This window comes from Triplophysa rosa, linkage group LG6 (assembly GCF_024868665.1).
Source record: "Triplophysa rosa linkage group LG6, Trosa_1v2, whole genome shotgun sequence".
In the NCBI taxonomy this organism is placed as follows: Eukaryota; Metazoa; Chordata; class Actinopteri; order Cypriniformes; family Nemacheilidae; genus Triplophysa; species Triplophysa rosa.
Genome location: NC_079895.1, coordinates 24,581,059 through 24,606,531, shown reverse-complemented (window position 1 = coordinate 24,606,531; position 25,473 = coordinate 24,581,059). Strand labels below are relative to the sequence as shown.

The 25,473-nt window shown below is 38.7% G+C and overlaps 1 protein-coding gene across 1 annotated transcript in view; it reads right to left on the bottom strand.

The window, feature by feature from the left end:
- Window positions 1-25,473, bottom strand: part of LOC130555540 (partitioning defective 3 homolog B-like) — a gene marked incomplete at its 5' end in the record, with an annotated part of 193,496 nt that overhangs the window by 143,378 nt on the left and 24,645 nt on the right. The window contains 2 exon segments of the mRNA XM_057335833.1: window positions 8,409-8,541; window positions 20,897-21,067. Of these exon segments, the coding sequence (XP_057191816.1) occupies window positions 8,409-8,541; window positions 20,897-21,067 (304 nt within the window).

Genomic DNA, 25,473 nt, shown 5'->3' with positions numbered 1-25,473 from the left:
GTGCGTGCGTGCGTGCGTGCGTGTGTGTGTGTGTGAGAGAGTGTGAGTGAGAGTGAGAGAGAGAGTGATTCTGTGTGTCTATTACTAGTACTTAAATATGAAGATACAAAGTTTCAGAAGGACAGCGACAATAGAATAACTATTATTTTTAATATTATAATTTTTTTAATACAACATACGAATTTAAAAACGTTACAGTGTGCATTGTTATTTGACTTCAGAGACTTGTTTTTTTCTCATTTTAAAATAAAACAATAAAATATGGTTACTGCATTTTTTTATAACAATAATAACAACATAGTTAATTTTCCTTAGATGTGATTTTGAGTGTAAATGAGGTGAGCGTGTTTGATATGTTCAGTGCGTGAGCAGATAGAAAAAGGAAGTGATGTAATCATTACACGATGATGCAGTGATTGTATGCTTGTCTCACGACTCATTGGCATAAAACAAAAAACCGCAGGTTCTAGGCAACAAGAAAGCCTTAACCACCTGCTTCAAAGGAAAACATAACAATGATTTTTTTTGAATGCGTGTCTAATTGGCACAAAGGGAAGTGTCTATGAGTATTTACCCAGAATTCCCTTCATTCTTTTGTTGATGACAAAGACCTGATTAGCGTCTGTTAGTTCAACCTGCGCTGAACCCAAAACCAAGGCCGGAGGTCTTTGTCTGATATCCGACGACGTAAAATTGAAAACAAATGTCTTAGATTCCCAGACACTTAGCGAAGAATTTCCAGTATGAACAGTCGCTCATCAGCCATTCCATAGATGGGCCAAACACTCAGAATCATTTCCTCAAGCACTTCCTCAAGTTAGATTAAAACAAGAAAAATGTGAAAGAAAAGACAAAATCAGAAGATTTGTAACTCCTTGCGGTGGGGTGCAGGAATACGGAGGCCGTGATCTTCTCTGTCTTCTTGATGGAGTGTCTGTGTTTTGGCGGAGTGGAGCTGGAAATCAGACTTGACAATCACATAGATCAGTGCGCCCCACCCAGCACTACTTCTCATCATTACTCATCAGACTTCACTTGAATGACTGCTTATTAGTATTATATATCTCATCTGTTTGTGTGCTGCGCAACTGCCGTAATACATCAAGACCACAGACACGCAGTGTGACCGCTCGTACGCGCACATGCACACATTCTGAAGATGAACTGATGACGGGGTGAATGAAAAAAATCTGTATCGCAGGTACACACATTCGTAGCCACACGCACTCACGATTCTTTATCTGCTAAAGGGTGGCGCAATTGAAATGAAATAAGTTTTTCCTGCTGAAGATGATGGATCAATGGCTCTTCCGGCTAAAACAGGGTTATTAATCCTAAACAGTGAGCCACCCAACCTCTCACCAACAACAGCACCACTCCTCCTCATGTAAAGCATTAGGTTCAATAAAAGCTGTTTCTCTCAAAGAGGGCTGGATATGAGTCTATTGACACAAACACTTAACACATACCGTTTTTCTCATCGGTGCACAACAATGTGCAGAAGAGTTGGTGTTTGCTATTTATAAAATGCGTAGATTCGGTTTCTAGATGCTAATGGTTTATTCATAATAAAGCACAGAGTGACCTCTTCATCTAACTGTTATTTGCATTACTTATTGTGCTACTTCTATTAATAACACCTTATTGGAACATTATGTTGGTTGCATAGCAACATCGTTTTCATTCCGTTCCTTGTTATTTTTGGTATTTCAATATTTTAACTAAGGCACTTCAATGCTGTTGTGTATTGCAAATAAAGTCACTCCTACAATCAGCTGCAGAAACTTCACATCGATATGGTGGCTGCTGGAAAGGAAGTCCCACCCTTTCGATGTTTGTTTTTTTTTCAAAACCACTGTCTGTCCGATTTATTGTGTGCAAGTGCATATGCATTAGATGAAAACACACAGCCGCAAAACATCAGCTTTGCAAACACTTAAAGATTACACATGTATATGGTCCTATTACCATTTACAGGATCATATATAACTTACTATAGTAAACATAGTTTAAACGGAATATTTGTAGTTAAAGGGATAGTTCACCAAAAAATAAAATTCTGTCATGTTGTCCTAAACCTGTACTCATTTTTGTTCTGCTTGACACAAAGAAAGATATTTAGAAGATTGTAACCAAACAGTTCTGGGACACCGTTGAGAATTTTATTAGGAATACAATCTATTATGGTAGGCAATGGTGCCCCAAACTGTTCGATCTCCCACATTCTTCTAAATATAATCTTGGAGTGAACTATTTCTTTAAAGGGGTCATATGGGGCGAATACGTGTTTTTATGTGTCTTTCGTGTGTTATAAGTTGCCCATTAGACGCGTAAAATTGCAAAATGAAAGTGTCGGAACAAAAGATGCATTCTATCTAAAAGCGAATGCTCACCCAGACCTGCCTGAAACGCCTCGTGTAACCACACCCCCACGAATACACGTCAGATCGTGGTATGATTTGACTAAGACCGCCCGAATGTATACGCAAGGTGGGCGACCTGTCAGTACAATTGAAGAGGAACCTGATGTTCCAAATATGGTAAGAGGCGTTACATTTCTGTCACACGCTTGCAGTATTTAACCAATCACTACGCACTGGTTAACTGGCCAATCATAGCACACCTCGCTTTTCAGAGCGATGAGCTTCAAATCTGCACGTTTCAGAGAGGCGGAGCAAAGAGGAGACACAAACATGCACGGTGTGTGGAAAATATGGTGTTTTTGAACCTTAAATGGTATATACACATTACATCTAAAACAAACGATAATATTCGTTTTAGCCCTGTCATATGACCCCTGTAAAGTCACCATGAAATGGAAGTTGCGATTGACTTCTTTTCCATATCATGACGTATATATCCGAGTGAAACGGCTTCTGAAATTAGAAAAAAAAATGTAGGGCGGGGCTTTATTTTGCCCTTCCCTTTGTTGATTGGTTTGTTCAGTGACTGACACTGGGCCTGGACGGGAGGGCTAAAAATGCCTGGCCATTGGACAGTCGGTAATAGTCTTACCCCTTTTTTGTTGCTGACGACATGTGGTGAAGAGTTGTTGTTTAGAGGGGGGAGGAGCTTCATGTTTCGGATTAAAGATTACAAGTGCAAATGAATAAAAAAATAATAATGGTGTGCACGGATAAATCATTCATAATAATCACGGCAACACTGTGTAAACACTTAGAATTTTCCTCTTTGATTTCATGGTGACTTTAAACTGTGATAATACAAACAGTAACCAATACACCCAAAAGGTTTTCACTTTCACTATAGTACAATTGGAAATAATAAAAACGTGTTGTTTTTTATATAAAAAAACAAGACTCATTTTCCTAAGGGAAGTGGTCCAGCAAAATAACTTTTGTAATAATTATGACTCAGCGTGCGTAGCACTCTATGCTAACATAATGCTAGTTCGCTCAACAGAATTCTCAAAATTGTACTAATCATGATTCTTACTAGTACCATAGAGCATGACTATGGTAATCATTCAAAAGTGTATATTATCAAAGTAGCATGGTAGCGCCACAAAATGTCTTCATAAGGAATGGCAAGAGAAACACTCTTAAATTAAACTTCACGAACTCCAAGTTCATCTTCGCATGAAGGCGTCAGAAGGCATTAAAAACCTCTTTCCTCACCATGCATGGCCAGAGTTCAGAAACAGTACTATTTACACCAACCCACACTTCTGCCCTCTCCACAGCTCCCGGCCCACTGTTATCCAGGGTTATAATTAGAGCTAATTCTCCCGAGGAGAAACACTTCAAACGCAAACACAATGCACATACATATGTACGATATCATTAGCTTTCATTTACAGCTCAAACAACTACCAGTAAATTACTTCCCTCGGCCCGAATAGCTGTGGCACGCTAAAAAATTCAGCACTCTCTTGATGAGGGCATTATGCATTTTAACTTGTTTGTTACGTCGAGAGGACCGCATTACTGTTGAAAACATGGCCTAGATAAAACGCATATCAACTTAATGATCTCAAGGTCAGGGCCAGAAAAACAAACACACAATCACAACTCAAGCGGAGGACGGGGCTTCTTATTTTCCTCTCGCTTTTCTCTGCTTATGAGACACCCGTACCCTGCAACCACTTCCAGCCAGAAAAGAAAGATTACTTTTGAACCGCATCTATTTATGAACATGAGACCGTCGGTATAACAAGGAAGTAAACAACGTGAGGTGTCAGGAAGGAGAGATGCGGGCGATACTGGACTATTTGTATTATTTCTTAGCACGGTGCACTCTGGGAATGCCGATGAGAAGCTGAGGATGCGTAAAGCAGACAGGCCTGTCTTAAGCCTCTCGATCTGTCTGTCTCTACTTGTGTAGAAATCCTAGAGGAGAAGTTTTACTCTTTCATGTTCGGTTAAAGGGATGGTCGGCACGACAGGCTGTGCACACAGGCGTTTCACATGAAAAGAATTGCAAATGTGCCCCAATTCTCAGACGAGGTAAACTTCCAGCTCCTAAAACTGGCGCGACACAGGAGTCTTTCCAGGCACGAGAGGGAACGCGAGTACGACAAGCGCGTTGTATTGATAGTGACAGGCGTTCATGTACAAACATACTTGCAGTGCCACACGCGGACAGACAAACCTAGACAATGGCTCTGTTTAAAACCTAGTGAGCTGAACGCGTACGCAGCATTTTAAGGCGCCACAGGCAAGCCTGTTTCAAGAAGCAGCCTGAACAAAATTTCTACGATTGATCATTTTGCCTGAATTCTAAGACAGAATCACAGGGATCGTCTGCTGTTCAAGGCAATACGAGAATGTAAGCCATAAAATATCTTTTAAAAAATAAAAAGAGACAGAAATGTGTTTGTGTGTGCCGTATGTTTAAATTTACATTGTATTACTGCATCAATTTGGCAGATGCTTTTATCCAAAGTGTCACTTTTTATCGCATCGCTATGTTTGTCCCCTGGGAATCGAACCCCTGACCCTCGGCTACTAACCATTACCAGTACTAGTATGTTGGTAAAAATCTGTTTATGACACAAAAGAAGATATTTTGATTTCCAGAGGTGGACAGTAACGAAGTAAATTTGCCTGAGTACTGTACTTAAGTACACTTTTTGAGTATCTGTACTTTACTTGAGTATTATTTTTTCTGAGTACTTGTACTTTAACTTCACTACATTTGAAAGACAAATATCATACTTTTTACTCCACTACATTTATAAAAAGGTCCAAAAGTAGAAAATGGTTTCTATGCAGCGGGTTTTCCTGTGTGCACAATTTATCTGGCTTGCGATCTGCCAGGACCTTTTACTGTTGCCAAGTATTTCAGTTTTTCTAAGCTCGCGTTTTTCCGGCAAGCTTTGAATGACCATTTGGCAGATTTTTTTAACGCAAATCTGGCAACTGTGGGATCTTCCCCGCTAAACTAATGTAAACGTAGGCGCTGCTACACCATTGATAGCGCTCTGAAAAGGCAAATAGAACATTAAAAGAGGAAAAAGGCACATGTTAAAGTGTGGTGTAATCATCTGTGGGTTACCATCAGTCAAAGAGCGTAGAAACATTGTCATGAAAATGATCGGCATAACGGCTAAACGGTAAATAAGCATCACATACACCTTGAGCTACACGTGCGTGTTAACTTCTGATCTGCTGTTATATCATTTAAAGCGATTTGGAGAATGAATGATGTTTTTACTGAAGTAACTATAGTTGAAGTATTCCTGTTGAAATAAAAACAATAGAACCCTGCCCAAAATACAACATAAAATGTAATGGATTTAATGGTTATAAATGGGAATTGTACTATGGATACTATGTTGTCTACTTGTATGTGATGGATTCTATTGCTGGGATGGTAAATCCTATTGGGATAAAACCCAAAACACACTACAAAGAGGAATTTAATTTAAAAATCTCATTCTAATTAAAAAATTCATTGTTTTTTTTCAGCAGGGATGGTATTTGCATTAAAACCACAGTATCCACAAATTTACCATTTTCTAAATATAGGAACCATACTCCAATTAATAATCTTTAGTAAAACCACAGCAACTAAACATACCATAGTTTCATTATACTAGCTATAGTTTATGTTTGTAGTTAAATTATGGTAATAAGTCCAACAAACACATGGCTTCTACACTTTACTATTTACAAGAACCTTACTACTTACTGGTAAATTGCTGCTAAAACTGGTAAAAGGAATATACAAAATAAAAGAACACTGCTCATAAATACATATAGGCCTAGGGGGCTAATGAGGATAATTAGGCTAAATGATCATACAGGATTATATCTAAACTAAACATATGTGTGCTAAACATATAAAGCTCTTAAAGGAGTTGCTCACTGCAAAATTTGCCCCCATTGACTTTCCATAGTAGGAATAAAAACTACTATGGAAAGTCAATGGGGGCCAATGTTGAAGTGAACTACTCCTTTATACAACTGATACTGTGAGTTACTCGGTGTATTCAGTAGGGTGCTTCAGAGGCACAAGGTATACGACAATAAAACAATGCACAACTGACATGAAGGAAATTTACTTTTAATACTTGAGTACTTTTAAAAGCACGTACTTCTGTACTTTTACTCAAGTAAGAATCTGTCTTTACAACTTTTACTTGTAGTGGAGTAATATTTGACCAGTAGTATCTGTACTTTCACTCAAGTAAGGAAGTTGTGTACTTCGTCCACCTCTGTTGATTTCTCAGCGGTTTTGTGTCCATACAACGCAAGTTAAAGGGAGCCAATGACTACGTTTACGTGTGCACAAATAATGTGATTATTTCCAATAATCACAGTAAGGACTTAATCGCAGTAACATGTTTACATGACATGAGAACACGTCTTTGCTCCCGTTTACATGAATTTTTTATTAGTCTGATAATTTGCTATAATACAAAACACAAAAGGTGATCTCAGATACAGTAGCTGTGTGTTACTGGCTATCGTTTTAGTATATTTGCATCAAATGCAAATGTCGTTATGTGGACGTATGTTATGGTTATTGGCTGGCGTGATATAGAAATGTGATAGAAATACCTCTGAAATGGTGGTGTATGGCGTCATCGCCCTTGCGTTGTTTCTGTGTGACGGTAAGGAGCAGAGACTACTGACAGCGAGTTGTGTTGAAGTTTAAACTTCAGACCGTCATGTTTACCATGCACTATATATGTATAAATATATATGTATAAATGCGCTAAAGGTGTTTACATGCCTTCATAGTGAGATTTAAACCAGAGTACACCACATATCGATTATGCTTACTGCGATTATGAGCTTAATAGCATCATTTAGATCAAATTATTGCGTTTACATGAGGTAAAATTTCAACGCAATATTGCCAAAATGCTATTATGAGGGTGCATGCAAACGTAGTCCATATTGTTAAGTTACCAACATTCTTCAAAATAACTATTTTCTAAACAAATAATGAGAGAATTTTCATTTTTCGGTGACCTATATTTTTAAGATACCTTCTAATTCTTACAACCTCGTTTTAAAGTCCAACTGTGGTCGATAATTGTATCCATTAAAACTAATCTTTCACCGTCAAAATGACATATTTAAAAAAAAAAATCGGTGAATATATTGTTCCTGCCTTAAAATAGCTTGAATGTAACTACACCTCAGCTTAAGTATAACCAGATACATGAATATGCAAATTAGCCCCGCCTCCACTCAGTCTCACTCAGAAGACACTGCTAAAACTGAAAGTGAAACTGAGAGCTGACACAGCAGTGCAACGATCGAATCTACACGCCTCATGAGTTGATGTGATTGGTTACAGGCTTATGACATCATTTTAAACTGTCTTTGGTAAACTGCTTTATGGAGAAAATACTCAGAAATGGTTTAAAATGATCATTTTGGCACATGGTTTGTCTTAAAAGCACATTGAAAACACCACATAAACAACATTAAAAACTTGATATACACCACAGGGGGTCTTTAAGTATATAAAAAAATAAAATGATATCAACCCTGTCTAATGTGTTAATTCTGCCACGTGAAAGACATGCGTTATGCGTAGGCGTAGTGTTTCACTTATAAAGCTTTATCCTGGATAGGACGCTCCCTCAGAAGGCATCAGACAACAACAGGGAGCTCAGTAAATTTCAGAATAGAGCCGTTGCCTAGAAGCACATTAGCGTGATCATATCTTGCCTTTCATTCGGAGCGTATCACTTTGTCTCCAAAAGTACTATTTATTTTCTCTCCGACTTCACGCCTTCGAGACAAAATGAAGAGTCATACTTTCAGTGTCTAGCCGATGAAGAGGCCGTCTGAGAGATTAGAAAGCAAATACGATGTGGACGACAGAGAAATATATTCGCCCTACATGTTTGGGTGGCCTTCTCCTTGAACGTCTCAATGCTGCTCGGCACGACTGTGAGATAAAGACAAGGCGAGCCCATCACTCACCCGCACATCTCTCGTAGATGCTGTTCATCATCATGGGGGACTGAACGCCGCCGTCCGATTGGCCGAGGTGCCCCGCCTGTCCCACGCAGCTATCGAAGGATCGATTGAGAATTCGCCGCGTTTCCTGGAACTCCTGCGAGAGAGAATGAGAGAACCAGTGTCACTGCATCGATCCTGTTCGTGAATTATGGAAACAGAAGAGGCACTGGGATAGGTAAAGACTTTAAAATAGCAGAGAGATCGTTATGCCGTTTTGGCATTCATCACAAAACAAACATCACACTGAGACTCGGGACGGAAACGGGATTAAAAGAGCACGGGAACGTCTACTATCTGCTTCTGGAAGGGCTCTTAATTCATCTGATTAGACTTGCTGTCAATGACATGAAGGATTTAAGCCACTTGCACAGATGTTACAGATTTTCTGTCTCTTTCCCCGGAGAGAAAGACAGAATGGTAATTCATTTCATTATCTTGCCCCCAGGCCTGAAGCGCCACTATGAAATATGTTAATACCATTGGCCGATTTCAAATGCTGGAGAGAGGCAGGGTGCAGCGCATCAGATGGCTCTTCTAATGGCCTGTTCGGATAGCGCACAGGCTGCCGGCATTTGGTTAACTGGGGATCATTAGGAAAGCAAACTGCTCGCATATATATTGTAAATCAAGGTGCGAGCGTGCGCGCGATTTTTTTTCCGGAAGGTCTCAAAACAGCAATCATAGAGGAGGCCAAAGTGTCACGGTTGAGTGTGAGGAGGGGAGCCCGTTTAGCATTTTTATGTTAAAACATTCACGTTTTAATATGAGGTGAAGCTTGTCAGAAAATGTACACGTTTACAGATGTGGCGTCTGAAAATGACAAACTATGCTACTTGAAGCATTTATCCGGGTCATCGATGCCTGGGCCGGTTCACTCATCACTCATCAGGGTAAAACTAAAATCCATCAGGTGGTTGGTTTGCTTAGGATAACGTGCGATAATGCCACTTATATATAGTATAATATTGTAAATAAGCATGCAACAATCACCATCAAATTAAAGAATGTGATGAGCGATATTGTGTTAATACTACGAATATGATAATCTCGTAAATAAACCAGCAACAGCATCTGAACAACATGGTAAGTAGGGGTAATATACCCGTTTAACATTTTGATATAAGAGCCACCAAGCTTACACCAAGCTATGCTTTCCTACATCCATACTTTATTTTTTTACAAAAAAAGACTGTCCAAAAATGTAATAACTAGTGTAATAATAACTGTCCAACGATCTCATCATAATTATATACCATTTTTGCTACATTTTCTTGAATGAAAGGCATTTGTCAAACCTGTTCATCTTATTTCAGGTTTAAATGTGATCTGGTTAAAATGTGTGTTTGTCATTCACTCACTCATTTTTCTACACAGAAACTGATTATCGTTTCATAGACAATTCGTTAACTGTAAGGTTTCCTAATGTACATAGCATGAAATGTTTGATATATCCAGCGCTTATTAGCACTACAAATAGAATATTGATGACAAACTTTAGACAACATCAGTTTCGCCAAAGTACATTGTATTGAAAGAATTGCAATACCATACATTATGATATCATGTATTCTATATTTTTCCTATATTTTTATATAACTTCATCCTAGCATGTGGATGTAACATTGCAACAATGCAAATTGTGACCCAGTCTGTGAAAACCCAGTCGCCCCCCCGCTCCAGGTGTTGTGATTTAATGCTTTCTACGTATATTATATTCTGTCATGGTTCTGCCGCGAGACCAAGAAAGACATGATAAGAGAGGCAGAACCATGACGGAACCCCATGTTTCATGTGGAGGGAGGTAATTTTTGCCCTTTTGGCTTGCCATACTCTCTCCGGTCTCGTCTCTGTTCCCGCCCTCTCGTCTCTCTTTCTTGTTTCATGCCCTTCACCTGTTCCCCTCTTGATTTATCCCCTTTATAATGCCCTTGTGTTTTCTGTCCTGTGCTGGTTCATTGTTATCTGTATGGTGAGTTCCTGTTCCGTGTCAAGTCTAGTTTAGTTAATTGTAGTCATTGTTAATGTTATCTTCAGTCTGGTTTCAGTGTAGTTAGTCTTAGTCCTGTCTTGTCTTGTTGTGATATTCCCTTGTTTTATTGTGTTACCCCCTCTTGGGTTTTTGTTTTGTCCTTTATTAAAATGTCTTGTTAACCCCTTACCCGCTGTCTGCGCCTGGGTCCTCTGTATCCCTGTGTCTCACCTAACCCCCGTTTCATGACAATATTCAACCTACATTACTGTATGTAAAGAACATTCTGTGAATATATTCATTTCTTTAGTATTGACTGAGTAATGCCATATGAAAGACTGAAATTATAGTGAAATGCATGATTGAAATCAAACTTTGATGCTTATCTCTAGTGCTGTCAAACGATTAATCGCGATTAATCGCAACCAGAATAAACGTTTGGGATTACAAAATATATGTCTGTGAACTGTGCATATTCATTTTGTATTTATAAAACACACATACATGCATATATCTAACGAAAATATAAAATGTAAAAATTAACAAACATTTATATATAATTTAAATAAGTACATAAGTACATAAATATTTCCTAAATGTGTATACATGTATTTGTTTGTGTTTATAAATACAAAATTAATATGACCTATAACATATATTTAATTGCAAATTTTCTCTAACACATAATTGGGAATTATTGTTTGTTTTTCCTTACTGCTTTATACTTATGTTGTGGCAGAGTTTATTTATTTATTTTTTCTAATAACCTTTTTCTTCCTCTTTGTCATTATTGTTATTTTTTGAGATACAGTTTTGGGTTTTTTTTCTTTTGGTTTGAATTTGGATGTGAGATGGTGTTGATTATGTGTTGGTGATATGTAGTGATTAACGAAGATCTGAATTTAAGTCGTTATCGAATTATATTGTTAAGTGTTAAACAATTGGGATACACAGGTGTGGACAATGATGATAATTATGACATCATTTTAAATGTAGATGTGGTAACTAAATGACTAAACACACTGAAGAAAGCATTAGCCGAAACGTTTGTGTTATCTTGCCTCCCATCATGGAATAAAAGTAATTAATATAATACTTCTTTCGGAGTGCGAATCACTGTGTATAAGAAATATGTTTTGAAGATTATCGCACCACTATGACCAAGGAAATGCAAGTTACTAGAAAATGAATATGACCGACACACATTATGTAAACGCAAACTTTTATTCTGGATGCGATTAATCGTTTGACAACCCTACTTATCGCACAGTCAGATTTTGAGATTTTTGCCTGGATTTTACAGACTGGCTCACAATTGTGAAAAGCGCTACAGAAATAAAAACGAACTGAACAAAATACTCAACATTTTGTCAAATTACATCTTGATGTACTACATAAACGTAACCAAGTTTTCTCAGTCCACCCAGGCCATCTATGGTGACTAATCTGCAAAAATGTGCCATCTAGAAATGTTACGGTATGAATGCATTATCACATCAATGCCCATTCAATAATCTGCAAACGGTCATGTTAAACAATTACTAACAACCCAACTTTAAGAAACCGTACCTAGCAAGTGGACCTAAGGGAAAAATGAAGTGCCACAAAATCATGTCCGCTTTAATGCTAACAGCAGCAAGTGCAGATGTCAGGGGTGGGGGGACGGGGGGGGGGGACACGGGCTGCCAGGAGAGGAAACAGAGAAGGGAACTAAATGAGATTACAGAAGAGGATCAATGAGGATTCCCAAGCCAATTTTTCCATTTCCTTTATAATATTTACCAGAAAAAAGAAGACACAGAGCTTGCAATTTTGAAATGATGAGATTCAGAAAATGCAGGTGATCGATAAAAATCAACAGGAAATGTTGAGGCTGGGAAGAAATGCTATATAGGAAAAAGTGCATTTTATGTTAGTAAGAAAAGCAGGAGTGGAATTTGAATAACAGATCAAGAGGTCAACAGGATTTTGGGTATTTCATTGACAGACAAAGCACAGGTTGAGTACAACACAAGCACAGAGCGGTCAGAGGATGAAATGTCTCCTGTTTCCCACAGTCTCTCTTCACCACGACTCCATCTGCAGACACTGTTCTCTCTGTCTGTTATCATCATACACACCTCTGTGCTCGAGGACCCATCCGCGAAATCTCCTCAGACTCCACTCACGTCTTAATCAGCATCACAAAGCATACAGTTAAAGACAAAAGTGGCCTGGCGGGTCCGGGCGACCCCCTGCCGTACCAGAGCAAACCTCGCCGACACTCGTCTGACACGCAAGGAGGAGGAAACAGTATCGGGCACAGATCGTGTGGGCTTTCCCTGGGCTACTTTTCATTATTAATGCCCACGCTGTAATGAGATTATGACAAGACTATTTAGAGGGCTGTCTGAGAGAAACATTGAGAAGAACTGATTAGATCACGCTGTGCTAGAATAGTGTTTCGTCTGCGGAGAGGAGTTTTTCATGTAGATGATATTGAATACCTCACCATTTTTGAATGAAAATTTACATTTACTTACAAATATTTGCAATGAAATAAAAAATGTAATAACAGTTTTGTTAAAAAATGTCAGACACATTATTGAGTTCTGAAGGAAATGAGTCTTTAAATTATAGTTTGTAATCAAAGGAGCGCTTACGCAACAGTTTTCAACTAAAATCAGAAAACTACGCACAACACAAAACTTGTGAAAGTGCTTTTTTTTAATGATACCGTAATGTTTCTATAGAGACATCTATCATCACCCCCGGTTAACTTCCAGTTTGTGTTTGGCTAGTGTCTAATAATATAACTATTCATATTTTATTTAATGTATGTTAATATTCATTTGTACTTATTATTTTACTGTATAATAATTGTATTAAATAAACGATTTGTTGAATTGTGTTGTGTGTTTATTTTATTAAATAAACAATTTGTTGAATGGGTCCTGTAGTTCGGCCGCATTTAAACAAACCGTATGGTACATTGACATCTAGCGGTTGAGCTTGGTATCGCAGTCTAAATTCAAAATATTGGAGAGAAGTTTAGCCAAGTTACAGTTCTTCTCGGTTTCTTTTACTTGTTATCAGAAATAATCTACAGGCACTCTATTGTTTGTGAATGTGAACCTTACGCATGTGCAGTAACATTTGTTTATGTTGTCACTTTGAAACCGTCTATATAACTATAAATAAACGAGATAAAATGTGAAATTAGAATGTAAACGTATATTTTAAACATAAAAGCTGTGTGTGATTAGTTAGTTCATTTTTTAATCGATTGACAGCACTAAAATAAACATGTCAAACAAAATAAATAGTGTATGTTTAATTTCACTATACGTGTGCGATTAATCGCAGTTAACCGCACGAAAAGGGAGCGATTAATCGCGATTAAAAAATAATCATCTATTGACAGCCCTTATAAATAGTTATATTATTAGCCACAAGCCAGACCGTTCAACAAACACAAACCGTAAATTAACTTAGGGCCAGGCGCGTGTGTCCAATGAAACAGTCTATATTTGAGAGTATGAACTCACAGACAGACAAAAACTCCTTTAAAACTAACTTAAAACTAATTCTGACATTCTATCATAACACATTGTTCTAGCAAGTAAAAGCAACTGGGCAATCCTGTCCTTGTCTCTCTTGCCTCTTGAACAGCGTGCCTAATATTTTCTGGATTTCTGCGGAATTAGCAAAAACAGGATTAGGATTGAGCGCATGTGGGCCAAGTCTTTGATGTGTTCTAAAAACTCATAATGAGTAAAGTTAAGTCAGGAGACATGGACACAAAGCAGATTTAAGCAGGAACACATGACTATGGTACATTCCCAGAAGCGTAGTGACACTCTGGAGAACGGAGGAATGTATTAAAAAGAATATGTAAAGATTTGCTCCGGGCCAGAAGAACACATTTCTGGGCTTCATTTATTAGAGCAGAGAATCTGAAAACTAAAACACCGTAGACAAAAATTCATTAAGTACCTATAAACCACATAAGCGAGAAATAAAAACTCCAACAATACGTTCTCTTTATCATTCTCTACGCCTTGTGGGCGTAGAAACTAAGCTCTCTCTTATTACCCAATAAAGCTCTTACTTGTGCTTCTAAACGCACGCCGAGCGATATTTCACTATTAGTCCATTGTCAGTTTTACCTCAGGAAGAAACTTTCCCTGTGTCTGGCCTGAATGATCTATTACTTTGAACCCAGCGACAATACAAAGTCCCCTCACGCAATCTGTTCCCTATCTGCTCACGCTGTTCAGCATCTTGCTCACAAGGGTCAATGCATCCCATCAGGCCCGACTCCATTCTGCGCCCCATCGTCCACCATCACGGGGTGTCCACAGCCCATAAAGCATAATGAACATGAATCTTTATTTTATTGGAACAATAACACCACGGCCTAGTCGTGCCCGCCCCTCCCAGACCTTCAGTCCTCACAAAGGGCCCACAATGACCATCAATCCATGCGGCCAGAGGGGCCGCTCCATTGTGTAGCCTAATTACACAGCACTTTGGAGCAGTTGGAGGCCTCGGGGTAAAGTGTGTCAGCACGTGTGTGAGAGATACAGAAGGGAATCCTGGGGTGAGCATATGGCCGCTCTCAAACCCAGGTGCAGGGGAGGTGCTGAAGGCTAAACCATCCTGCTGGAGGCAAATTCCACTAGCACAGGGGAAATGATGGAGAAAGTTAAAGGATGTGGAGGACTAACGGTAATTGCTAAGCTTTGTGGGCAGCCTTTATGACATAGTAAGCATCTGTGTCTGGACTAAAACCAGCAAATGCTGGTCAAGTGAAAATCGTAAAAAACAGTTTCTTGACTGATGTGCCGCATCTATTCATCTTAAAACATGGAGATGGTGACAACTTTAAAGTGCGAATGTGTTAAACTGTGGTCGCTGCTATTTGGCATACACATGTTGGAGAAAAGAAAGTGACAGAGAGTTGAGACCTCAGCTTTGGTCCAAAGAGAAACTACACAGAATATGAATTTCTCAAATCTCAATCCAACATTAAAGGGATAGTTTAGCCAAAAACAATAATTCTATCATGTTGCGCAAAACCGAAATGAAAATTCTGTCATTATTTACACGGACTCTTGTCATTTCAAATCTGTGTGACTCCTTATGTTCTGTGGAACACAAAAGGAAGATATTATGAGAAATGTATCTGTGGTTTTATGTCCTTGTGATGGAAGTCAATGGGGGCCGATGTTGTTTGGTTACCAACATTTTTCAAAATGTCTTCTTTTGTGTTCAGCAGAAGAAAGAATGTCACACAGGTTTGAAATTTTCATTTTTAGGTTACCAATGCCTTTAAAGGAGTAGTTCACTACGTGCACTAAGACATAAATGTGGCACATGGCTTTAAAAGCACATAAGAAGGCAGCATGCAGTGCAATGTCTCATTGACCTCACTCAAGGAGAATCTCTGTCATTCTGTGGGAAGCAATGACACATTTCTGAGAACATTCTTTAGACCTGTAAGTGAGCTGTGGGTTTAAACCATGGCGGTTTTAAAGATAAGGACAGGGGCCGGCAGCCCTGCTGGAAAACAAGGTCATACTGTACCAGCTTTACTTACCAATGCTTATTTAACCAGAGCTTTTGTTATATAAGAGGGAATTGTATTCACGCGAACATCATGTAAGTGTCAGAACTGAAAACGCCCTTGTTACTGAGATTACAACTATTGACACCAGGCCCAACGAACGCCAGGTTCTGGAATGCACATATCTATGACGTCATTGATAGGCTGAACACTAGGGATGGACGATATGGCCCTAAAACTCTATCACGATCATTTTTGGTATTTATTGCGATATCGATATAAATGACGATATAACAATAACACCATCCACCGCTGTTTTTTGCTACAAGTGAAAAAACGCAAACATTAATCAAAAAGTAAAAATTACCCCAAATCAAACAGGCTCCTAAAATATAGGCCTACCTACAGTATTTTTGTAAATATAAAATATAATCGTGACATTCGACTTCAAAAGGTTGTAGTAAAGAAAAATATAATTAACTAAAACTCAATAAACACATCATGTCATACCTAAACTGTACTGTATATAGCCTATTGATGGGTGGAAACGATCGCATCACACTGTCAATCACTCTCTCCTGAACTGTGTGAACATTCTCTTCTCTCACAGCAACATGCACTGAATCTGTCTATGACTCGCGCTACAGAAAAAGAACAGAAAAATGAGGATAAAAGAAATCGAATTAAATAATCTACGCTTTCATACGCTCATAAACGTATTTAAAATAACGTAACACAAACTCGCATTTTGTACTGTATGTAAACAGGCAGCAGTGCTGTGCGCGCAAGAAATCGTATTAAACAATTTGCGCACGTGCGCAACGAATGTTTAAATAAATATTTTTAGCCAAACTAAATGTTGTGGTGTAACGTATTATGACTATCAACAAATACTTAACAAACGAATGAAATAAAACGAAAGTGCAAACTCTTTCTCAGCTTCACGTCCGCCCTCCGCTATAATTTACCCTTTTTGAATTTGTCTCACAAAGAAATACGTCATCAACTAGAATTTATCGTTTATATCGCGGGAAGACTAATTCCTATCGTGTGGAGAATTTCTACCGGTATATCGCAAACAATATAATATCGCCCATCCCTATTGAACACCGCCTCCACAGAAAGAATATCAACGACTACTACTGTCATGCATGACAATTCTGAAGTAACACAAGTGGCACTGAACCAGATAGAGCGAGCAAGCAATAAACAAACATGCCGTTAAAGATAGCTAAATATTGTGCCATCTAACATAAATTCTAACAAAAGGTTTCTCAGCTGTTTTTTGTAGTATTAGGTGTCCTTAATAACATACTAAAAGTTTACCAAAGTTTGACCACTAGAAATTTATAATTTTCAAGATGGCGTCCAAGATGGGCAGGAAGCCCTTAAAATATCTTAACTCCTTCATTATTTGACCTAGCCAAGTAATCTTGGTGTCTAACCCTATGTTGTCTGGGTCTATGAATCCATTGGACTTGTCTAAATTGCACTGACATGATTACAAATTTATGGAATACATGATTTTGTGAGATTACTGTAAGGTTTTATCTTTGTTTGGGGTGAACCAGAGATGTAAACGATTTAGCCTGTCATGTAACTCCTACTGAGTACGTGTTTTTGGACACATTTTTTGCTTAACAGACTTGACATTCAATGTAAAAGTTATTGCACCCAAAAGTAACTTAAATTGGAGTTGTATAACTTTGATCATAAACAACTCTGAATTAGCCCGAACAGAGGCCTGTGTATGAACCCTCTAAAATGGCCACTCATTTAAATTTGAATAAGGTAATACATATGTAATGCATTCTCTATAGATGTTGTTAGTATAAAGGTGGCATTATACTAAACCCAACAAAACTAAATTCTCAATTTTCAGTAATTCAGAAGATGGTGGAAGAGAAGACTGACATTTGATATTGCTTGCCTCATTGAAATGTTGTTGGCAGCACAGTGTATACCATTTTACTCAATAAAATTCATCCTTGACTACTTAAACGTCCCACCCCCCACCCAGATTTCTAACACATGAAAAAGGCCAACAATGTAAGTGTGACACTGTTTAATTAGCTTGAGGAAAAAGTACACTCCAAATGCAAATTTGACCATGAGTCATGTTGTTGTAAACCAAGAAACTTGCCCTATTTGCTGTAAAAACTTAAGAGATGGCTCTGATGTGGTTGAGGTTCATCAGAAGGGAGCTGATGGAATAAACAATGCAAGTGTACAAAGAGGCGATGACGTACACAACCAGGTGATTGAGACATCTGTCCACCAGTAAATGTCCACGAAAAGCTCTTTGCACTGACTTTCCAGTCATCATGTGCTGGACGGCATTTGATTCATAGACAACTCCCATAATGTTCCTGAGTCCTGTGTCTTCCATCAGTGTGCCTATTGCACCAAGTAGGTTCTTAAAAGTATGAAAACCTCCAAGCATTAAGACTATGCTTTTAAGGGGACTACTCTGTGGTGCATCCATGATCATCTCTGCTGCTTTCCAGTACAGTGGCTGATCAAACGTAATAACGGGTGGAGCATTGTGTTTGATAGCCAGGTCACAAACAAAGGTGTGGACAAAATCCAAGGTGGACAAAATCCACGTTTTGTCTCCAGAGTACAGGTCAATCATTGTAGTCCCACAGAGTAGTCCCCTTAAAAGCCTAGTCTTAATGCTCGGAGGTTTTCATACTTTTATGAACCTACTTGGTGCAATAGGCACACTTATGGAAGGCATCATTAGGCACCATTTGCTGGTGGACAGATGCACAACTGCCTGCCGAACACAACGGTGCAGTTGCAGGGCATATGTTCTACCATGCATGCCTGCTTGTGGACCATGTCAAGTTGGGAATTGTGAGAATCACTATAATTAACCTCTATGGGAGGAAGAGTGTGACGACTAATGGTAAATCTAGTGAAGGTCACAGTTCAAAAAAGTATAAAAAATAAACCAGAATAAGAGGAAACAACTGAAGAAAATAGAAAAAGTTATGTATAAATAAGAATAGTATTAATATATATATATAAAAAAAGGCAAAAAAAGCATTATAAAAAATATATGAAAAAATAAAAGGGGTTAGCGGAACTGAGCCTTCACGTGGCATCCCTGTTTTGACAAATTTTACAGTACCACACAGTTCTAATGAATTTATTCTTTATTGGAATCAAAAGAATGGTTATGAACCACAGAAATCACCAACACTAGGCAAAACGATATGAGAAAGGAGAAATATGCAATTACTTAAGGGAAATTGTACTTATTTTTCGCATAAATATTCTTGTAACCAATTGCTTTAATATATAGTTGTACTTGTAATCACTTATCTATCATGCAAATATGCCAATTAGAATATTACATGACCAAAACATGTATCATGCACCAGTATTCCTGGTCTAGGAGGAATACAAAGGAGTAATGGTAATTTTAAGGACCTGACGGCCACCATTTTGAAAATGGGGCCTTTCTTGGAGTCAAACTTTGGTAAACTTTTAGTATGTTTTTAAGTACATCTGATACTACTGTAAACCACTGAGAAACCTTTTGTTAGAATTTTTTTGGGGTCAAGTCATATTTGCAGCTGACTATTAACTGATAGTGAGTTACAGCGAACCCCACCCCCCTTCTGTCCAACGTGTCAACACAACACACGTGTAGTGGCAATGGTTTAGCTAAATGATATTTCCTGAATTCCTCTGCGGTTAGTTTCGTCTTAAACGTCTCAAATCATTTGTCCGGAGACAAAAAAATAAGTCACAGCAAACAGCTAATGCGCTTACGTTGTGCGTGTATGCTTACCTAAAATCCATGGAATCCACTGCAGATCTCAGCGGAATTACATGGATTTTAGCACTTGTCATTGACAAGTTACAACGTTACAACGTTACACACACAACGTGAGAGCTAGTTTGCTGTGACAGATTTTTCAGCCTAAGCACGAATGATTTGAGACGTTTAAAAAGAAACTAACCCAAGTGTTCGCCCGTTCATTAGCAAAACAAACAGCTTGCCGCAGCTAAACATATTAACGCACATAATGTATTAACATTCATACAGCTAAACTCCAAGTGTCCATCTGCACTTACAGTATATACAGTAAGTTTAACACTGGCTTTGAATGTTCTATTTAGCCCGTGACTGACTTAGCTCCTTTTGCTATCATATCCTAACGTTATCCTCCTCTATATAAGGTACATGTACGTCAATTCAGTACATGTACGTCACAATCGGAACGAAATCTGAACGGCTTGATTTCTCACATGCTTGCAGGGAAAGGCACACCAAAACAAACTTACTGGGTTCTTATTTTTCACGTTTTCTGGGTTGCTAGATGCACCGGGGACCCGATTATAGCACTTAAACACAGAAAAGGTGGGGTTTTCATCTGATGTCTCCTTTAAACACCATACAACTATAGGCTATGCAAACTATACGCAAAGCCTTGCTATCACATCCGGGAAATAAGTCAGTAAATTTAAGTAAAATCATCCCGTGCGAATGTGTCACATGAAATACTGATGTGGGGAGGTAATTTATAAATCACATGAGGTCCCCAGATAATGCTAATCTCATGCGAATGGTGCTAATGTGTAACCTAACGTTACGTCTCTAACCAAATTCACAGAAGGCTCCAACTAAGTTTACTACACAAACTGCTATCCAATCATAGCAGTGGGCGTTTACTTCCAAGTCTTCATGGCGGAACGCCCATTCAAACCGATCGTTTTTCAGCCTATTACTTATTGATTTTGATGTTTTTAAATGTAAAAACCACGCGAACGTTACAAGTAGACCTCATACAACAGTATAAAACAATAAACAAGCCCAGTTCAGGACACCTTTAAAGGTCCAGTGTATGAAATCAGCGACTAGATATTTTAGTCAGGAAAAAATGTGTTAGGATCTAAGCTAATGGAGACAGTTATTACCTGATTTGGTGCTAGCAGAGCACGGAGTACAACCAGCTGGATCATTCCTCTTAGATTCCCTTCCATAGACATCGATCTCCGCAGGGTCTCCATGGCCTCATGGTTAGACTTCCCCAAGAGTGATTCACCGTTGACGGCAATAAGCTGATCATTAACACGCAGACGTCCATCCTAGAAAAACAAATCAGAATTCATATTTCATTTTCTTATAGTGATTTCATGCTTCTCGCAGGGGTCACTTACGCAATTTTCAAGACACCACATCCCCATGTAGAGAGAATATCTGGTTTCTGTGGTTTACATTTTATTTCCTCATGGAGTTGATGGTTCCCATCAAAAGACCTTCAACACATCCTACTTTCTTCACATATTTCATGCATTTCCTCACATCCTTCATGCATTTCCTCACATTCTATGAGAACTATCTGCTTTCCACTGCCGTATAATGCTCGGTTAAGCCTACAGGGGCCTGCTGTCAAGAAGTACATTTCCCACAATCCAGCAGCTGGGTCACTATGGTACTGTATAAGCACATTATAAGACATGCATATTACATGGCACATAAAAAGCCCTTAAGTTCATTACAATTAATATTAATTAGAGTTTTTCACAGCAGAGGCCTCTGATGTGCTTCCTCTGTCTCCAGGCGAGAGAGATGCTTAGATTCACATGAGGGTTAATGCAGGAGCTTGCAAAAAACTCTTCTCACATATAAAAGAAAAAGTGCTGAGAGTTAATTAACTGTAATGCAACGTTACTTCAGCATTACTGGAGTGTTAAGTACAGTGCTTGTTACCAGGTAAACCGGATTGAACTGCAATGGCATGACAAAGAACTGATAATACCAACATAAGAGCTGTGGGTTGGCTACAGTATGGATTGTGTACCTAACATACTTTAATGAGGCCAAACGCAATTCATCCCATAAAGGATCATGAAAAATGTTTGACTTATGAAAGACTTTAATTTGGATAACATGAATTATGACCGTACAATATAAAATTACAAATGTTTAGTCAATGGTTTAGTATCTTCGTTTAGTACAAATTATATACAATTATGCAAGTTGACTCAATTCACAATGCTTCATTTCTCGTCATTAGGGGCCAAGCCCTGAAGGGGCTATGGCCTCTATTGTTCTTGTCAGTATTATTATTATTCTTAACCTGTGGCTGAGTGGCACACCTAATAAATTGCAAGTCTCGGGTGTAAGAGGTCGCTGGTTCGAACCTCGTGGTGTGCATTTATACATTTCAATTTGCAAGTATGTATAAAGTGCGATGTATGTAGTGCAACTTAAATGCATGTAAATATATTCAAACCGATACAAGGTAGGTAGAAAATGACATTCTTTCATTGTCAAACATCTGTTCCTCCTATGCACTGTATTTCTGCTACTTTTGCTCTTGATTCAGCCCCTTCGGGATTGGCACATGCCAATGTTTGAACCTCTGAAAGCTCTCCTTGGGATGCTGGGTCAAGCATGTCAACTGAGTGGCACACTTGTTAAACCTGCTAGCCTGTGGTACAAGAGGTCGCAGGTTCGAACCTTGCTTGCGCATTTATACATTTCCATTTGCAAGTATGTGCAAAAATAGTGCAAGTATGTAAACAAACAAACTGTAATGTCATTTAAGTAACAAAATAAAATGAAATAAAGTGCAATGTATGTAGTGCAACTTAAAGTGGTTTATAATACATGTAAATATATACAAACAGAAACAAGGTAAATACAAAATGACATTCTTTCTTTCATTGTCACTTCTGACATCTGTTCCTCCTGTACACTGAATTTCTGCTACTTTTGCTCTATTGTCTCATTTCAGCCGCGTCAGGGATGGCAGGCAGAGTACTTTACGTCAACTGAGTGGCTCATCAAATAAAACACACGCCTTGGGACTGCAAGGTCGCGGGTTCGAATCCCAAGTGACTCGCTTGGTGCTTGTATATATGAAATGTACATTGTGATCACGTTCTCGGCTGTTGTTTAAACATATCCGTGTTTCACATACATATTGTTCTTTTGACTGTGCGCTCTCATAGCTGAAACTTTGGTTATTGTTACATATCGTTACTTACACCTCTATCAGCTTTTCCCAGCAGCCCGGTTGTGGGATCACCGGCGTGGAGTCTTTGCATGCTGTGGCTGTATTTCATACTTTTATGTAAATTGTGCGGTTTTACTTTGTTGTCACCTATTCTTCTTGACCTGTGTGGGCATGCTGTGGGTACGCTGGGGGAAGTGTGGGCATGCTGGGGGAAGTGTGGGCTGGGTGTGGGCATGCTGTGGGTACACTGGGAGAAGTGTGGGCATACTGGGAGAAGTGTGGGTACACTGGGAGAAGTGTGGGCATACTGGGAGAAGTGTGGGTACACTGGGAGAAGTGTGGGCTGGGGGCTGTGTGTGGGCATGTGGGGGAAGTGTGGGCTGGGGGTATGTTGGGTAAAGTGTGGGTACGCTGGGCAAAGTGTGGGCTTGGCCCCGGTGGTGCTGCTTGCAGCTCTAGTCTCTTTTTGTTCTTGTTGCCACTGTAACATCAACTTGTTATTAGTCTTACATCGTCAAAGCTGGTTTTAAATGGGTTTAGCTGGACAAGTTGGTAAACCGGTAAACTTTTCACGCTGGAAGACCAGTAGACTAACCAGAAAAAAAACAGCGAAACACCAGCTTTATCAAGCTGTGAGGACCAGCTTAAACCAGCTATTTACATCTTAGACCAGTGACTTATTTCCTAAACCAGCTATTTCCAGCTTAAGACAGCTATCCCTTTCTTAAACCAGCTTTTTTTTATCTTAAACTAGTTACTACTATCTTCAAGCAGCTATTTCCATCTTTAACCAGTTATTTCAGCTTAAACCAGCTGTACATCTTACTTTAACCAGCTATTTCCATCTTAAACCAGTTACTTTCCTCTTAAACCAAATATTTCTCCTTAAACCAGCTACTACCTGCTTAAACCAGCTACTTCCATCTTAAACCAGTTAACTAGCAACGCCAAGGTCATGGGTTCGATCCCAGGGGGTTGCACATACTCAGATACAATGTATAGTATAATGCAATGTAAGTCGCTTTTAAGCGTCTGCCAAATGCATAAATGTAAATGTACCAGCTTAAGCCAGCTGCTTCCATCTTAAAACAGTTACTTTCATCTTAAACCAGCTAATGCCAGCTTAATCCATCTACTTCCATCTTAAACCAGTTACCTCCATCTTAAACCAGTTATTTCCATCCCTAACCCTAATATTTCAGCTAAAACCAGCTACTTCCAGCTATTTGTCTCTTAAACCAGTAATTTCCATCTTAAACAGGCTACTTCCAGCTTCCATTTTACATCGGTCTCTTCTGTAAAATGCCACAGAGCTATAGCTCTATAGTGTTAGCGGAGTACCTCCACACATGCAGTTCAACAGTTTACTAAACTAACACACACACCCACAAACTCTGAAAGCCCTCTCAACATCTCCCTGACTAACCTGGTTGGCCCGATATAAATGATGGAAGCACACAAGCTCTGGCTCTTTATAAATGAGAGAGATAGACTTTCATTACCGAGGCCTTTGGGTGAAAAGATGTTCGGTCCTCGTGATACCATGAGTCACAGAGAATCAGGGATCTTTATTAGAGCCATGATCTAATTTTCAAACTGGATTCTGTGAAATCACACAGTCCATCTCTGTCTGCAGCTTGTGTGCAGTTTCAACAGCACATCTGTCTCACGTGGTTTTACTTTTGCCTATACAGAGAGCTACCGGCAGAGAGAGACGACAACTGGTAACATTGTCCTGTTATGAGGAATAGTACACAATACTAGAATATATTGTACATTTTATAGGGCTGTCAAACGATTAATCGCGATTAATCGCATCCAGAATAAAAGTTTGTGTTTACATAATATATGTCTGTGTACTGTGCATATTAATTTTGTATTTATGAACACAAAAACACACATACTTGTATATATATTTAGGAAATATGTAAATGTATTTATTTATATTTACCAATAACTGAAATTCTAGATCAACGTTTATTAATTGTTATATTTAATATTTTTCTTAAAAATATGCATTTATGTGTATGTGTTCATAAATACAAAATTAATATGCACAGTACACAACATATATTAGGTAAACACAAACTTTTATTCTGGATGCGATTAATCACGATTAATCGTTTGACAGCCCTAAATTACTATTGGTCAACCTTCATCTTTGTCTGTGAGTTTTGCTATGTGTAACGGATGACTAGTATATTGTCAACGTTGACAACACAGTGTTTAATTATTGAAGAAATGCAATGTGCAATGACGTCGTCATATAAACAGCCTCTAAAATAGGGCCAAATAAAAGGTTGTTGTTTGGAAAGTGTCCTGTGCAACGTAACGGCTGGAAAACTGCATCTTCCTTAGTTTCCAAACACAAACCACCAATAACTTTACAAAAAAACTGCTGGCGTTCACCCCTCTTGCCTTCCCACTTTGGCTCTTGGGAGAAGACGCAATCCCACCCACAGACTCGGGCCGCTTCCAACTCATTAACATGAGCTTGGAGAGGTTTTAATTAGCATTAATGTGCTGGAG